The 17955-nt window shown below is 38.5% G+C and overlaps 1 protein-coding gene across 2 annotated transcripts in view; it reads right to left on the reverse strand.

The window, feature by feature from the left end:
• Positions 1-17955, reverse strand: part of LOC136374236 (transducin-like enhancer protein 4) — a 104018-nt gene that overhangs the window by 60213 nt on the left and 25850 nt on the right. For both annotated transcript variants that reach the window (XM_066339537.1, XM_066339536.1), the window contains exons 5-6: positions 13009-13071; positions 4999-5073 (exon numbers count right to left, since the gene is read on the reverse strand). In XM_066339537.1, the coding sequence (XP_066195634.1) occupies positions 4999-5073; positions 13009-13071 (138 nt within the window). The remainder of the gene's footprint in view (positions 1-4998; positions 5074-13008; positions 13072-17955) is intronic.

Raw genomic sequence — 17955 nt, forward strand, 5'->3', positions numbered from 1 at the left:
GCCTTCTACAAATCCATTTCAGGCACTGGGCAGGACCAAAATATTTACAGGACCATTATAATCACTCAATAAAAAATCAGCAAACGAGAGTAATTAAATGGGGAGCAGCGAATTTCAACGTTTCTTTAGGATACACAAAAAAACATAACTCAAAGCACCTGGCTATTAAGACAACCTCTGTCATCCTACTTTAACAATCTGTGTACAATATATAGCAGACTACCAACTTGTTTTACAGAATTTAAGCTTCAACCACTGCTTAACACACTTTGAATGAGCAACACAGAAGGGCTGGAGAAACAAGCGACTGCTGCCCCCATGCTACAACACATTTGCCCTAACTGCCCTCGCCCATCCTCCTTGACATCACCATTTCTGAAAGCACACATGTGGGCAGGAACAACTTTTCCACACAAACTGAGTGTACTGGTTCAAGTAGAAAACCCTCACTCCTCGCAGCATCCGCACACAGAGGAGCCAGAAACAAGCCACCATCTGAGAGGAGCACAGGAGATGCCTCTGCATGTTAAGCAGCATTTGGCATCTGCAACCCTGGACAAGGCACCACAGCCATGATGGCAGGCACCAAGGCCAACTCATCATTTCAAGTTGTGTGTACTTGTCTGCACCACACTGCTTTCAAAGGCTTCTGTGCCTGTTTTCTGAACAGCTGTTGTTCTCCACAGCTGTAGAACAATCATGTTCTTGAAAGCAAACAAAAATTAAGGACCTTTTGAGATGGGTCAAACAAGAACCTTGGCCTCAAACACAGGGTAGAAATTGTGACAAACAGTGCATTTAGGTAGAAACATTTTAGCATAGTAACATAGTGACAAGACAGAAGGAGTCCTTTCTTCCAGTAACTGCCATTTGCTTATTTTTTAAGGAGATAATAAAAGTGGCATAGGAAAACAAAATGCTTAAAAATTAAACCAAAGCCACTCTTTTTTCACTCAGATACATAGAATGGTAAAGAAAAAAAATAATTTCAATCATTTCCTTAGTAATACACGTAATATTTAAATAGATTTAATAGTGCTGCTCCAAACCAATGAATTATGAGTTTAAAACCTATTAAAATGTAATGGTTTTTTCCTTAGCTGAGGGGAGAGAGATTTAAATTCACTGAATTTTAATATTTCAGCTTGAGCTGCAGGAGGTAGAGAAAGTCCAAATGAACTATTCCATCAGCACCATTCAAGCATGAACATTTTAATCAGTTTTACTTCCTTGGAGTTCTCCAACACAGTTTACGCTGTCATTCTGAAAGCACTTAACACAGAGGGTGTGAAAAACCACCAAGGCTTGTTATTGCCTTCACAATTGATGGCAAATAATTTTGCAGACTTCCTATCATTAAAATGTCACTGCTAAAAATTGAGGTTCAGCATTTCTTGTGCTAAACTGCATTTTCTTTGAACACCACCACATACCTGTTCTTAAGTTTTTGGTACATTTATCTCTCTCTATGTGATAAGCAGGCACACAAGCCCTCATTTCTGTCTTACTGCCATTGAAAAATGACTATTTTAAACAGATAAAGTTCTTTAAAAGTTACAAGTTAATTCCCCGGTTGCCTTCGTAAAATGTAACCACACTCGCATGTTCCATTTGTATAATATACTGGATTAAAGAAAACAAATGCCAACATTTTAATAAACTTAGACGACTCAATTTACTAACACAGGAAATGAAAATATCATTCCCAATTAGATTATTTTACTGATTTAAGGCTACAGTTTGTGTACTGTTCCAACAGTGCAACCTTGCAGATTCTAAGCTAAAATCACGGCAGCACGACACACGACAAGATCAACTGAATATATCACACTGCTCACCCTGGAACACCCAACCTGGAAAGTACCTCTGGATGTGCACTATAGACTGCCCTGAGCAAGAATGCTGCACCACACTGCCCATGACAGACACCAGAGGAAGACTCTGGCTGCCCGCAGATTTACAGTCCTCCTGCAGCATCCTTATGATATACTCAGTTTTGGTTTAGTTTTTCTCACTACATCTCCCCAGAAGATGATAGATGATATTTAACTTATTTGAGCCCATCAACAGTTTTAAACTGAACATGACCTGTGAAAGAAGTCATTATAACTCTGTTTCATTCCATTAAACATAACTAGTTTATTGTCAGTAGAACAGGCAGTCTCTCTGGGTTCCGGGCTCACTTCAGTATTTTGCATTTAAACTGCACGGATCAGTGATTTGGTTCATTTACCAATGAAGATAGAATAATATTGCAAAGTTAAAAGGTGCTTCATCAGATTCCATTAAATCAGAGCACATTCATACAAAAATATATACATGTGAAACAAAGAGAGAGATAATCTGTGCACCTTGAATTCTTTTCTTGTGCCACACTCCATTCTGGTAGCATGCTCTTTTAACTCAAAGCCAGAGTTGCTCTTCTTGAACCAAGGGAGTTTAGCATGAGTGAGGTGAACCAAATAGGATGCCCAGAAAACAAAGAGAGACTTAAGCTACAATTTTATTTCAAAAACACAAATACTGCTTCAGTTTTTGTCTGATACACAATTTAATGGGTTAAACAAACACTGAAGTTTTTAAAATACCACAGGATTAAAAGAACACAAACCCTGTCAGATATACTGGACAGAAATATAACGTAAGACAACATAATCAGATACATTAAAAAGCCATGATTTCCAATTATGTTCTTTATTTTTATTAGTATTCACTTTACAAAGTATGACTAGTCTTTTCCTGCCCCATGTTACATTTTCAGACTTTAAATCTAAGTGTGGACATAACACTGTTACAGGATTCTTGCAACATAATTAATATTAAGCTTATTAGATGACTTGCATTCCTGTTTATTCCATTTTAAAAAATTTAATCTCTAAAAGACTGCATGAGATTACTTCTTTTTAAACCTAATGAGTACTCAATTTCAGTCTGTATTGCTCCCGTTTTTCTAAAATTAAAGAGGAACACACAGTATTTCCTAAGTCAACATAAAGCAGCTAAGTGAAGGCAAGAGCAAGGTAAAAACTGGACTTGTGAGGGAGGCAAGGGCTGGCCAACTTTAATGCACAAACCTGAAGTCTGACAGTTTAGAGAAGTCTGAGACAATAGAATTTCAGTTCACCTGAAAAGACAAATTCAGACAGGAAGAGAAAAGAAAATCTACTACTGTCTGGTGGCAAGAAGACCAACAGAATTACTGCCAGGCTCCCAGACAAGTGTCTCATCTGTTATTTTTATTCGGTGTGGTTTAGTGTTTTATGAAAGCAGGATAAATTTAAATAAGTAGCACGACCAGTATCTGTAGCATCACACACTTTACACTTGCTTCCTTTACTAGAAATCAAAATCCTTTTAGCAGTCTCTCTAAGGCAAATAAAGATGAATGGAAAAAATGTGCACAGGAAGACTGTGAAGTACATGTGTGTGCTCACATACACAAAATCACAGATGCATGCATACACACACGCCACAAACGCATATGCAGCACACAGAAATAAAACCTTTAACAAAGAAGTCAACCTTCAGCTACTTACTTTATGCAAAGAATGTTAATAAAAGACAGTATTTTTGGTTAGGTAATGAAAACTAATTGGGAAATTATTCATTTCCCACTCTCCCCACTGGAGCGTAAAAGACATACAAGAAATGTTATTCATGATTCTACACGATGCGCTCTGATTCACCTCCTTCTTTCTAACAGGCACTTCAGAGGAAATAAGGGTTACTCTTTTCCATTTATAATTTCTAATTGACTACCAGTGCTTTCTTGTGGTCAGAGGTATACAAAATGAGTTAGAAACAGCCTATTAAAAACAAGCTACAATCAGACTGCTGCTCCAAACTACTATCAGCAATGATCAGAAAGTCCTGATTTCCTTGTTAAAAGACAAAGCCATAATTGAAGCAATATCTTCGCTTCAGATTGATTATTCGGCGACCCTTATCCACATCTTCATCCAGCAATTTGAATTTTAATGAAAGTAAATGGAATAATTAGCATTTCAAAGTGTGTTTGATACACTGAATAAAAAAAGAAAAATACTTTTATGTATAATCTATACACAAAAGAAAAAGCATTTGGGAGGATGCAGAAGATACGAAGCACAGTTTTAGTGTCTTCATTAGAATAACTAAAACAACTGCTTGCTTCAGCTGCATAATTACACAAGAGAATAATGTGTTATTAAGCTATGACTTCTCACCTTTATTTTATGTAGTGTGAACAGCCAGGGCTTTCATTGTTATGTCTGTCTTCTCCAGTTATAAAACATAAACACTGCAGCTGCCCATATAAAACCTCTGTACTAGGCTAATACTACTCTCAGTAAAAGTTTTAAAGAGGGGCTCCACACACCTGTACTTATACGTGACTAAGAGCAGGACAGCTACAAGCACAATGGGGATGAGTTTTTTCTGCTGTCGATTTTGGTTGTATGTTTGGGTATTTTGGTTTTGGTGAGCACATTTTGGTTCATTGGTTCTGTGGGTGACGTCTTTTTTTTTTTTTTAAGTAACCACTATTTTTTAATGGAAAAATAAAAGACGTGGTAATACTCAATTTAAGAGTCTTGAACCAACACACAGAAAAAGATGTGGGCAGCAGGGATGGGAAAAAAAGTCTATCATATCAAGGGTACCTGTTACCATGGCTGCAGAAGCAGACTGGCAGGTGGTATGCAAAGGAAACAATGTCAATTAAACAGAAAAACAAAACAAAAAAACAAAACCAACCAAACAAAAAAGCCCCCCACAAACCAAATACTGAGTCTGCTTTGGGGAATAGATACAACAGAGACATTAGTTACCCCATTAGTCTTCTTGGCACAATGCAAGCAAAAGTTTTCAGGTAGAAACTAGCTTTTATGAACATCAAGCTACTGAACTTCACCACTGCCCACTTTTGCCCACCTGATGGAAATGAATTCATGCAAGAGAGAAATAAAAAGAAAAGCTATTTGCAAACACTATCAGGGCTAAAATGGAAAGACCACATACCCCAATGATTGCGTTCAGTTCTGCCATGGTCACTTGTTTGGCACGCTCCACAGCCTGCACCACTTGTTGCTGGTGCTATAAATGAAGATCAGAAACAGAAAAAAAATTACTTGTTTTCTAAATTATTAAGCACAGATTCTTACTTTTATTGTTTTTATAAGACATGCAAGATCTGAAATAACTGCTCTCTAACAGACAGTCACATTGCGTGTTGATAAGCAAGAATATATAGGCAAGGGGAGGATTTTTATTTTTATGCCCTTACATGCTGGGAATTACACCTTTGCTTCTCAAAGAGCTCTTTCACAACCTGACTAAATGGGAAACTGTCTTCCTTTTGTTCATCAGCACAGTGTGCTTTTGAATTTAAATGCCATCTTCAAATGTAAGCCTCTTTCCTTACAACCATGGAAACTTTATGAATAAACCCCACCCACTATTCTGAAAAGAAGGGTATGTATTTTCAACAAGCACATGGCAAACACATCACTGAAGAATATACAGATTCTCCTCCTAGCAAAGGAGCTCAACCATAAGAAAAGAATTTAAAATTACATTCACAAATCTGTCAAACATGTGAAAGAGAACTAATTATTTCAATCCTCAACATGTACATGTTAATAGCTTTATAAAGTCCATCAAAAACACATGGTCTAATTAACAGCACAGTTTACAAGCTCCAGTGGTTGTATCAGTTTGAGTGATACTGTATTCCTGCAGTAAATTCAAAATTGCTGTATGTTGAAAGCTGACTGGTATTTATTTAAAAACATCAACTACAAACAAAATAAGGTTCTCATCTTGCAACCAGATCCATGCCTGTTCAGACCTCCACCAGTGGCAAATTAATCTTCATGGGCAGCCTCCCAGAATCAGGATGACACAGAGCAAATAGGTGCAAGGAGGGGTCACGGAGAACTGCAAGTAGGTTGTGTGATCTGCACTGAGAGTGAGACATTGTTGATTTACAGCCACAGATTGAACAGAAAAAGGAGTCTCTTGACTATGTGGAGAGGTGCAAAAACTGTAACAATGAAACATCAGCTTTGCATAAAGATCAACATCAAGCCGGCAAAAAGTTTAAGGGAATGCTTGAGAAGGTCCCTTTAAAGAATCCAGTTTGCCTTTCCATGAGCAGAGTGGAGCAAAGGCACAGATCATTTTGTACAGCAACTCCTATGCATCTTTATCGGAAGCAACAAGTTGTCTTTAACAAAATGAGGACCCAAATCCTGAAGATCACCTCCAACACAGGAGTTAGCTGAAAGGAACTGGGACTCCCCAAGGAGCACCCTAAGCCCCACTCCAGGAAAGGAGGAACTCTAAAAAAGGATGCTGCTATTTCGGGGCTTGGCAGGCTCAGATTTCACAATTTTCAGTGCAACACACAAACAAAAATGGCATTTTTTCTTACAAGCCCTTATGCATAAGGGCAAAGAAAAACAAACCTAAAAATCCACCCATAACTGTATGTCCTGGTTTTGGCCTGCACAGAGTTAATTTTTACGCAGCAGCAATGAGATTTGGGTGTGTCTGGGCTGTTCTACACCACCCCACCTCATTGCCTCAGGGCAAAAATGAGGGATTATTGGGCTAACAGAAGAAATGGTTTTTGGTCCAGGAAAGCATGGCAGCTAGAAGGTCTGTCTTTCCTTAGTTTTTTGTCCTGGGTTTGGTGAACAATTTTGCTTGTACATCAGCCTCTCTCCGCACATTTTTGTTATTAGCATTGTCGCTGTTACTGTCCATTTTTTTACCTCATTGCTGTTTCTAATAGTTTGTTCTTATCTCAACCCATAATCTCTGACTTTTTTCTCCCATGGAGGAAGATGGTGGGGGAAGTGCCTGCATGGTTCTCTTTTTAGTGGGAACAGTAAACCGGGGAGTGCCACTACTAACCTAAGGAATTCCGATCCCAAAAAGAAGATAAATGCAAGTAATGAAGCTCACAATTTAGAAAAACTCCCAGAAGGAAAAAAATAGTTTTAGAGTTTGTTTGCTTTTAAGCAAAGAATTGCATGAAGGAAATGACTGGAGACCACTTAGAATAGTGCCACTTTGTAGCTATAAACAGAATCACAGCAGTCCCATTCTGAATTTTGTAGAACTACAGCGCCAATATAAACCAATGTGCCACTTAAAAGACAACCATGTAAAGACTAAAAAGCAGGTTGAACATCAGCAAACATGTTCTTGGTAGTCAAGAAAAAAAACACCTAAAATTAAAAGTCCAGTGTATCCCTGCCACAGATACCAGAAAAAAGTAAATTGTGGTATGGAAGCACCAAGTTCCTGATAATATGTTATCTGCTCCAGGCTGTCACTTGTTAAGGACAGGTACAGCTTTCAGAGATTATATAGCTGAAAGTCTGGTGACCCACAACTCTATATGTCAACAGGGTGATTATAAAAATTACACCACTATTTTCTGGTAAAAGTCATTCACATAATGGAATTTTTCTTCAAGTCATTAAAAAAACCCCAAAAGAACAAAGCAGAGTTTTAAAAATTTTTGCTTTTTTAAGTAAGAGCTTTTACTAAGAAGTTTATAGTCAATGGTTTAAAGGCAATACTTTTCGCACTGAGGCAAGGAAAGGTCTTGAATATATGAGTGTTCTATTCCAACATCAATTTACTTAAATCCTGTTCTCAGGAGAAGAAGAATTTCTAAGGTGCCTACAAAAGCTGGCCTAAACCTATCAAAATTATTGTAGAAATTACTTCAATTTGCATCCAGGATTTGGAAAATGAGTCAGCTCCACAAGAGCTAGTGTTTTCTGTTCCCTTACAGAAACACATAAAGAAGAATAATTTGGGAACAATCCATTCTTAGGTAAGAGGAAGAGAAGGTGAGGGGATGGTCTACCAAAACCCCACTTTCAGATTTTTGTCAGAGCAGCCACCCAATCCATCTTGCACTGATTCTAATAGGTTTGGGGTCAAGACTTCACAGATAGGAGAAAACCCAAGGGCCTAGTAACACTGAACTTAAATTAGGTACAGAAGAGACAATTAAAACTCTCCTATTGCTAGCTGCTTTAACATTGATTTAATCTTCCATGGCTTTGTATGCAAAAGATTCAAAATAGATGGTCTGTAGCCTTTCCATCACTTCCAGTGCATTGCAGCAACTAAGGAGGCATCTCCTCAGCTCCCAAAAACCCCATGGGGGACATGCCTTGAGTGACCCTGGAGCTACTTCAAGTTACAGACAAAATCCACACACTTGAGTGGAAAAAGGCACAGGAAAGCCCACGCAGGGTTTGAAGAGCTGTCTACTTGAGGCCTTTCTAAAGCTGGGGCAGGCTGTGGGCTCCATGTTAGCGCCCATGGCTCTGGGAACAGGTGGGGATCTCTGCATGTAGAGAAGGAGCCCAGCTGGGTCCAGGGACCACCTGCAACTCAAAACCACAGTGAGGGGCAGGGAGCCCAGGGGCCCAATAAGCAGGATGGCACCTGGCTGGCCCAGCCTGAGCTGGTACTCCAGGATGGATGGTTCCAATACCTCTCATGTGCCTGAACACCTCCTTGGCCAGCAGACCAGGAACAAGCAGCATTATGTTAAAACCAAGTAGTACGCATCCGCCTGTCCATCCAGTGATCATACAGCGATTTACAGCCAAGCAAAAACTGCTACAACAAAAAAGGGTTACTTTTTCCATATATAAATATTAACACAGTGTTGCAACTTTCATACACATTTAATGCTAGCCTTCCTCTGGGCACACAAGCAAATGACAGATCTGTGTTTTTTCAGCTGTGGGAAAACAGTATTTTGTACTGCATTTGACATGCCAGAGCAATGAGCTGAATAACCTGCCCCACCTGTCATGCAGACTAGTTTCTCCTTTCTAACTTCTTTTCTTGTTTCTTCTCCCCTTTTTGCATTCTGCAATGAGCAGTGTGCTCATACTTGCCTCACTTCGGAAAATCACTTCTTGTAAGTCAGTGGGTAGCAACAGCTACAGAGACTGCAATTAGAATCTAGGCTTTTTCACCATCACGTTGTCTCACCACAGAGTTGTCACCTAGCCCTGGCTTATGCATAGGCACTGCAACATGGTGGAGAATTCCTAGGCTTTTTATACCATGTCAGAGCTCTCCACAACTCCCAATGACAGTGAAGCTGTGCTGACAGGAAGTGAGTGGCCAAAACTCCCCCAGGCATGGACACAATTACACTGGTGTTAAAAAATTCTAACCTGTCTTCAGGATCACCACCAATATCCAAAGCAAAACTCACTGAAAAACTTGCTGTGAAGAAGCAAGCAGCCTCTGCTACTCCTTGCTTGTATAATTTTGTTGTTATGTGTTTAGAGGAAGTATGGGTGTTGCTTAAGAACTGCAGCACTGCACTTCTTGGAAGCCCTATCTAGAGACAGCATAATGAGACAAGGCAATGCCAAAAATGCTAGTGAGAATTGGAAAGCAAATACACATTTACCAAGGAGTACAGCACATACTGTAAAAGCTAGAAGCGACAAGTTGGGTCACTGCATCCAGGCATCACAACTCAGGCAAGACATAATAACTACTTCAGAAAAATGTAAGAGCATTATTAGCAAAATATGCATAAATTGCTAATGAGATGCATTCCTTGGCAGAAGGATTACAGATCTGAGTTTCCTTGCATTTACTATTAAGCTCTAGTCTGGGGCAAGTCTAAAATGGAGGCAAATAATTCTGTCTTCTTAACCTCACATCCCAGACGAAAAGCTAGCTCCTCTTGATGAGTATGTAAGAACTCCTGCTCTGCTTCTACATAATGGATCTCACACTTCTCATTCAAATTTACCAGACTTTAGAAACACCTCTAGGGAAAGTATGTACAAGGAAGAGCAAGCATATTATGGCCCACATCAATCTCTTAAAATGAATACCATCAACTGACATCAAAATGTCTGAAAAGAGAAGACTCCAAGCAGAATTTCCTTTTGATATTTGTTTACATATACAAATGCCAGTGCTTGGCATTTTATTATACTAGAAAGTAGATCTGACCACTTTAATGTGCACAGGGAATTGAAGATGTGAGTTTAAAAAAAAAAAAAAAACCAACAAAAAAACACCAAAAAAACCCCCCCAAACAAACAAACAAACAAACAAACAAACCTGGCTTGTTATTAGCTAGTTCACTGGCAGTTGGAAGGGAAAGTGAACCTTCAAAAAAAGTTTATTACAGCCTCCTTCAGTGTTACAAAATGCTTACATTGAGGCATGTAAGTTCACAGGGATCACTACTGTCTTATCAAGCAGCTTTTGCAAGAAGTGCTGAGTTCCGTGCCACCACAACTACAGCATTTGCTGTACATAAGCCAGCTTACATGTGTTTCATGAACATGAACACAAGACAGTATTTACCCAAGGTAACTGTGATATCCATCTCCAGACACACTGAAGAAATGCCACTATCCTGCACTTAAGGTCATTCAGCACTTAGCACACAATGACAGCCAAAGGTTGCAACCAGCCACACACACCAGACAGAAACCAGCCCCAACTTGAGAGCCACAGGGTTGTGAAAGTGTCATATTCTGCTGAAGCTGGTAAATTCAGCTGGAAGGGTCAATTAGCAGAGGCGCTGTCTATGGCTACAGACACAAAATTAATTGCACTGTACTGGCTAGATCATTCAAGCATGGGAACATTGAACTATCTACCAACTGCAGCAGATCAAAACTAAATTAACCGAATGACCACAGTCTACACCCTTGCATGCACCCCTTTCATCTTATGCAACAGGAACTCCTTTGAGCACACTCGTGCTCACAATATCACACAGAGGTAGAAAATGACTGTTGCAACACAGGAAGCCCAAAGCCACAGCAGAAATCGAAAAACACATTGCCTCTGAGGTCCATCTAACATTTTTGACCAAAGAATCACTCTCTCCTACAAAAATGGAAAGCTTGTATTTCTTGGTGCTGTTTTTTACAGTATGTCTAAACTGGAATAAATGTAAAAACAAGGTGTGTTTAGGCAGGTTAGAAAGTTTGTTTTAAATATATTATTAGATGATGTACAGCACAATAAAACTGATTGAGGCCTGGAGAATTTACTGAATACGTTACTGGACTGTCCCCAGAAACAAAGCAGTAGTACACAGTAGGGTGATTTATTATAAATGCATCTTTTTCACAAGATGTCTAGTGATTTTGCCCACAATTTCTTACTTCTAAGTGAGTTATCACAAGCCATTGATTCCTTACAAAGTTAACAAGCAATAATACACGTTAACCTGGTGCTATTATGAGGCAATAATGTTGCCATCAGTGCATGTAACCACTCTATTTTGTACATTTTTCCCTCAGGCACAATATAAAGAAGCCTGATCACATTTTTCAGCCACTATTCCACAATTAGACTGTATGTAAAATGAATAAACAGCAAAAGCATGCTGCAATTCAATTCTCTATTAATCTGGATGATGAAATAAAGAGACTTCCATTAAGACATTAACTTTTTAAAGACACAAATTAGAGAGAAATCAAGACTATCAGTATACTCAAACATGAAGCTCAGTTCTGTTTTGACACATCAGTGTATGTCAATATAGACTGATTTAAATATGTATTCTTGCTAGAAGAGGTCAAACAATCATCAAGATTTTCCTAAACCCATTACAAAAGCAATCACTGGCAGTTGCACTGTCAAGACACATGAAAAGCTTCCACTCTCAATCCTTCCCTGCTGTCTATACATGGTATGCTATCTCTGCCCAGCAAATAAAAACATGTAACTACACCTATAGAGACTCTGAAGCAGTCAAAGTACAAAACAGCTACTTGTTTTAGATCTGTGCAGGACTTGAATTCTAGTCCTCCAGCAATGAAGCAAGAACTTTACAAGTCATTTATTTTCTACAAATCCATCTTAATAAGCAGAGAGTACAGTGGCACTCACAAACACTGTCAGGTTCTAGTTTTGACAGCATTATTCTTGTTTTGAACATACACAGATACACACACATGTGGCACGCATAAAGCTCATTAGCTGAACAACAACAAGGAGCACACAGCCACTCATTTGCAGTGAGCTGAGCAGCTCTCCTGAAAACATGGGCATTTTATGTAACAACTGAAAAGCCGGGAGAAAGTCACATCATATTCTCAGGCATGACGTTTTACAGATGCAATACACAAAAATACACCTTCCAGTTCTGTCTTCACTGCCACATATTATACTGAAATGAAACCACATGCTAAATTGATGCACACTAACCTACACCAACAAATCCCAGTCCCCAGTCCCTTTCCTACAGGGAGGTGGACAAGTGCAACCACTGTGCACCTGAGGTTTCCTTTCATGAACCACACTTCCCATTTATTTCACACACTCCAGTTGCTCGGAAGCTTCCTCATTAGCTCCCATCAACTCCCCCAAACCCCAGTGCCTCTTAAATTATCTACAACATACTCATAATAATACTAGCAAATCAAAATTTGGAGAAAATTAATGCTTAGAGAAATTAGCTCACAGTGAGTTTCAATTTTCTGTTTATATTCCCCAAACAGACAAAAACATAAAAGGATTTAAGGTAGTAAATAACTGGGGATAGAGAGAGAAAAAAGCCAACATAAAAACTGTGTTTCTATGCCTGCTGTGTTGAACATCATTATTCACATACCAAAACAGAAGTTTCTGCTGAACTTAAATGTTCATTGCCAAGGATGTAGCACAAATTACACCTTTCTAGCATTTTTGTAAGCTGTTTTTCATTTCAGATCCACAAAATCATAATTGCAAGAAAAACGATATTGCACATTAAAGAAAAATATTTAAACTAAAATTCTGCTTTGATGTTACAACACATTCCATTTCATAAATATATTTAAATGATATTTTAATAGTCTTGAAGAAGATAATGACAATAAAGTGATAACAGCACAACGGAAAGTCTACAAGCGCCAAGAGATTCATAAGGAAACAGCCTCAGCAAAAAGTCCCACTTTTGTAATAGATACGATGATGCAATTGTTCAGATCAGAAGCAGTACAAATGACTACCTACCTCTTGGGACAGGAAGGGAATGACTTGCGCACATATAGCATTCAGCCTCTTGACAATTTCTGCCTGCAAGTCACAATAAAAAAGAAGTTCAATTACATTAATTCTCAAATACAACTGTCACCCACAAAGAGACATTTGGTTTTTGTTTTTTTTTCAACTCTGGCCATCCTCTGGCCAAGAGATATTCCCAAAATAACAAAAGTGTTTGCACACGGATCCAAATGTACTCAGGAAGCTACTAATTTCTGCTAAAATATTTTCCTTAAACACCACTACTTAGAACTGATACAAAGAGTAGTTCATTTTGATTACACAATCATAGGAATTTAAAGAACAAAATCTTCAGGAGATGTAACAAAGAAGATTTACAAAATTCTGTGTATCAAACTGAACTCTCTCCTACGACGCAAAAGGAAGGATCATTTCAAATAACAGCAATGCCATTGTAAGCAAAGGGAGCAAATACACCACTTACTTGTAACAGTATCATGAAAACATTAGCATTGTAATATACAGCATATCGTGAGAACCTTAGCATTTAATATACAACCTAACTGATAATCATTTTACCATGTATTTCAGAAAGGAATACTGCAGTCTTGTAACACACTTCTGCTGTTATCTATTCTCCTGTTTAGTAGTAGTTACTTTCATGTGACAACTGTAACCACAACTTAATAATACACAATGTTTTATTTTCATACAAGAGATAAATTCGTATTCTCTGCATTTAATCTAAAAATTTCAATAGAGACAGAGGAAATCTGTTTAGATAACACAAAAATTGCAGCTCCAGGAGCAGAATTTCCCACCATAAATCATGATTTTCTTAGAAAAAATTCTACCCAGAATCAGTTCCTCATTTGACAATCAGACAGAATGCTTTTCCTCTTGCAAAATTACTTATCATGTGATGAACACGTACTAACATGCCATTTAGCATTCCTTCTTCTAAAAGCAAACCTTCCAGCCTTTTTGATATGCTGTCTTTTAAATGGCAAACGCTTGGAAAATAATCTATAGATCAGAATCTATAGATCAGAAAGGCTCACAAGTAGCAGTAGAAAGTGCTATTTTATATTTTCATATAAAATAAATCTGGGTTCAAGGAATATTACAGTTAGAGAGCTATGTAACCAGCAGACATGGTTTGCAAAGAGGTAAGAGCACATATGAAACTAACTCTGCCCCCTTGTGCATACTGTGTGATACACACGAGTTAATACAGGCTAGTTCAGAATACAACTTTCTCCTTTCTCTGAAATCCACCTAGATTCTCATTTGCGTTTTCTACAGCAATTTCTATGTTAAGCTGTCCTTGTATCTTCCCACTGGTCTTCACTGTTTATGCAAGTTCTCATTTCATTAAATTTATGTGTTTTAATATTTTTTTGTATTTGTCTACTACATCTTTTCTATTTACTCAGCAGCACAGATACTTTATAGGATACTTCATAATATACTCTGTTCAACACAAATCTAAATTATCCACAAATTTCAAATGCATCAGTAACATCAGAAATTCCACAAAGCAAAACTTAAATATGCCTTTAAACAGACAGTATTCACTACACTAGTTGACAAGGAAATTTATTAACTGCTTGTTACACAGAGCAGCACAGGGAGCAACAAGTTTTGTGCACCTAAGCTTCAGCTAGAAAGGCTGCATAATCCAATACAGCATTACTTGAATAACAGCATTACTTGACTAAGAAAATGTAGACTGTAATACAAGGCACAATTGTAAAATATCTCTTCTTAGTGGTTCAAGCACCATTAATCTAATAATTTCCAAATTTTGAGTTCCAGACACACTGCCAATTTTTTTTTTTTGAGAAATCTCCCACATGCCCTAAAGCCAGAGACAAAACCACACATTCTATTCTTCAAGGATTTTCCACATGAGCAGAAAATTCCCAAGTTGCCCCTGTCTTGGCATAGGCTGAAGCCACTCCAATCTGCCATTTAAAACACACATGTGCCTTCGTAAAAAATAAGGCACATCATGCTTTCTTCTGCTGCAAAAAAACTCCGCCCCATCTTTAAAATGCCTGTCACAACCTTGGGCTGCACAGCTCCATGGCGGTAGCCTTTGGAAAACCACTCTTCAACCTCAGCTACATTAGCTAGATACCTTTACTGCCAAGGAACTGAGAACAAAACTAGCTCCAAGTGCCATGCAGGAGCCCAGCACCTAATTTTAAAAAGCTTGTAGATTCATAGATTCTAAGGCCAGAAGGGACTCTTACAATTGTCTTATCTAACCTCCTGAGTAACCCAGACTTGTAAAACTTCACTGGCTTCCCCGCCAAACCCATAAATTACCATTCAGCTAGGATATAGCTTAGTCAACAAAATAATTTTATTCAATTCACTTTGAGGCATTTCTTCTCAAGTAAGGTATTCAACCATAAATAGTTCAAGTTATTTCAGTTATGACATTTTAATTTTCATCACTTCTCTCCCCCCTCCCCAACGGAAATATGTCTCTCTTCTACTGCTCTTCTGGCCAAAATGTGGCTGAAACATATTTGCTCAGTATTTATATAAAAATTCACCGCTGGCAGATTCTGAACCTGAGAAATGTTAAACTAAAAAGTGTTTTCTAAAAAGCTGTAAGTAACTGAAAGCAGGTGGCTTAATATGCAAAGTTACACGACTGTAATAAATCTCTTGCAATCAATCCCACTGGAGTGCAGAATGAGTCCTTTCATGCTGTATGCAGGGAAGCGAGCTGATGGAGGCAGCACCCAGCTCAGCCTATGGAGAAGAAAAAGAGCTAAAACAGCTTCAAGTGATGTAGAAAAATTCCTCAGCAGCATTTCTCTACTAGGCCAGTCACAACAAAGCCAAAAAGTCCTTGCTATTTTGAAGTGTTAGCATTTTTTCCTTATTAGAAGAGTCTTCACTTTTCCTAACAAAGAGCATTCCCAGTTGCATTGTTGTGCATACAGTTACCTTTTATCATCCTCCCAACTCAGGCAGTAAGGAAACAGCCCAGCAGAGCAGCAGCAGACTGCAGAGTCACAGCATGACTGAGACATGGACTGCCTGCGTTTGGAGACCACATGCAGTCTGAAGGCATGAAGAAAAAACCATGTACATGCACAAATGAAAGGAAGGTACACATTCTGTACGAAGGAAAGTCTCACACCAGACATTTTCACACGGTAAATATGAAGTACACTCTGTCTCAATACTGTAACTGTTTCGACAATTAACTGCAGGAGATAATGCCACAGCAACAGGTTTGATTGTCTTCCACAAAACATATAAGAGAAAGGAGTTAGCTGCCAGAAGCCAGTTGAGTGAGTTTCTTTGAGATGATGCCCTGAAGCTGGAAGGTGTAGGTACTGATGGCATAGATTAGCATCTCAGTAGACCTATTCCTAGTACCCCTGGAGCAAAGTCATTCTTCTTTGCCTAAGGTACAAGATCTGACACACAGAGGTGTAAAGGTAAAGCACAACTTTACATTTCTACTCACACACATTTTAAACCCTGCATTGGAACATTGGAAATTTAGCTCTGTTTTATTTTTCCTGTTAGCCACCAGGTCAATGGTTCTTTCATGATCAGTCTAACTGCCAGGAGAAGAAAAAAGTATGATTTCATAATACCAGCCATCCGATTTCTCACATGGAAAGTCAAAACTGTCTCAGAAACACGACTGCTTCCACAATCATCTAGTTTTACTTCTTTTCTCCCACAGGACAAGGCTTTAGAGAGGCTTCATTTATTTACAGGCACTTCCACTGGGCTGCAGTTATCAGCCAGGAATGCTATGGACACACACAAGTCTAATGGCCTATGTTTTGAAACCAAGTCTAATCTGATGGCGCAGTGCCCAAACTCCTTTTCCAGCATAGCCATTAAAGGATGTAGGTTATTGCTGTTGTCACCATTGATATTTGTCATTGTAACGTAATTAGGGCCCTAAAATGATGCATTACAGCCCCTGGCACAGCTTCTATTAAAATCTTTTCTTCTGCTCACTGAACTGCGACCTGCTTTCTGATGAATAACAGACAGACAGCTTTAGGGTGAGGAACAGATTCATCAAAGTAGTATTTTTCAGCTCTGGAAATAAATAAATAAATGAGTAAGAAGGCAACCTAAAAAGAAAAACACATGGTGGGGTGAGGGGGAAGGAAAGCAAACAGCATACTTGAATATCATCTGACCACTCAAAATTCTGATTGCATCTAATGAATCTATCTTAGGACAATATATTCCCAGCCTGTGAATCACATGGTTAATCAGGGCTCTAATCTGCTATCCATCAGCCTATGCCAGCACTGTAAATTCCAATTACATTTATAGGTTATGTGGGTCATGCATTCCCAAACAACTATATTCACGGATATCCCATGTAAACTGGCACATTTTCTGAAATGCTATTGTCAGTGTTACTGAATGTTATAATACTATTCAAAGCTTTATGAAAGCTCCTGATAAACAACTGCTAAATTATTGCCTGTGGATGCAGCGTGACGCTCTGAAATAGCATTAATGGCCCAATAAAAGGGTGAATGCTCATGCCAAAATATAAAAAAGATAGCTTTTGCTGCCACAGTTTGTCAAATCTGTTAACAAACACCGACACTTCTATTACGCCTTTCTCTAAACACAAAAGTGCCTGGTTTTGCTGCTAACACCAGCACGCAACCAGAAAAGATGGAGGAAAGGCAGAAAGGAAAGGCTTGGGCTCGAATTGCCTTTTTGCTTATGTAATGCAAGCTTGTATTGTTTGCGTCCTTTGGGAGACACCTACAAGACACTGTTTTAAAAATTCTGATCTCTTTTCATAGCCACTTATGTGACATCATTTTTTAAAAAGAGATTAAATATTTATTAACTACATGTTAACTTTTTTCTTTTTTTCTGTGTATCAAGAGATGATAATAAAAACACTGTGCCAGAATCTGATCCCAGTAAAGTTATGAA

Source organism: Sylvia atricapilla, chromosome Z (assembly GCF_009819655.1).
Source record: "Sylvia atricapilla isolate bSylAtr1 chromosome Z, bSylAtr1.pri, whole genome shotgun sequence".
NCBI lineage: Eukaryota > Metazoa > Chordata > Aves > Passeriformes > Sylviidae > Sylvia > Sylvia atricapilla.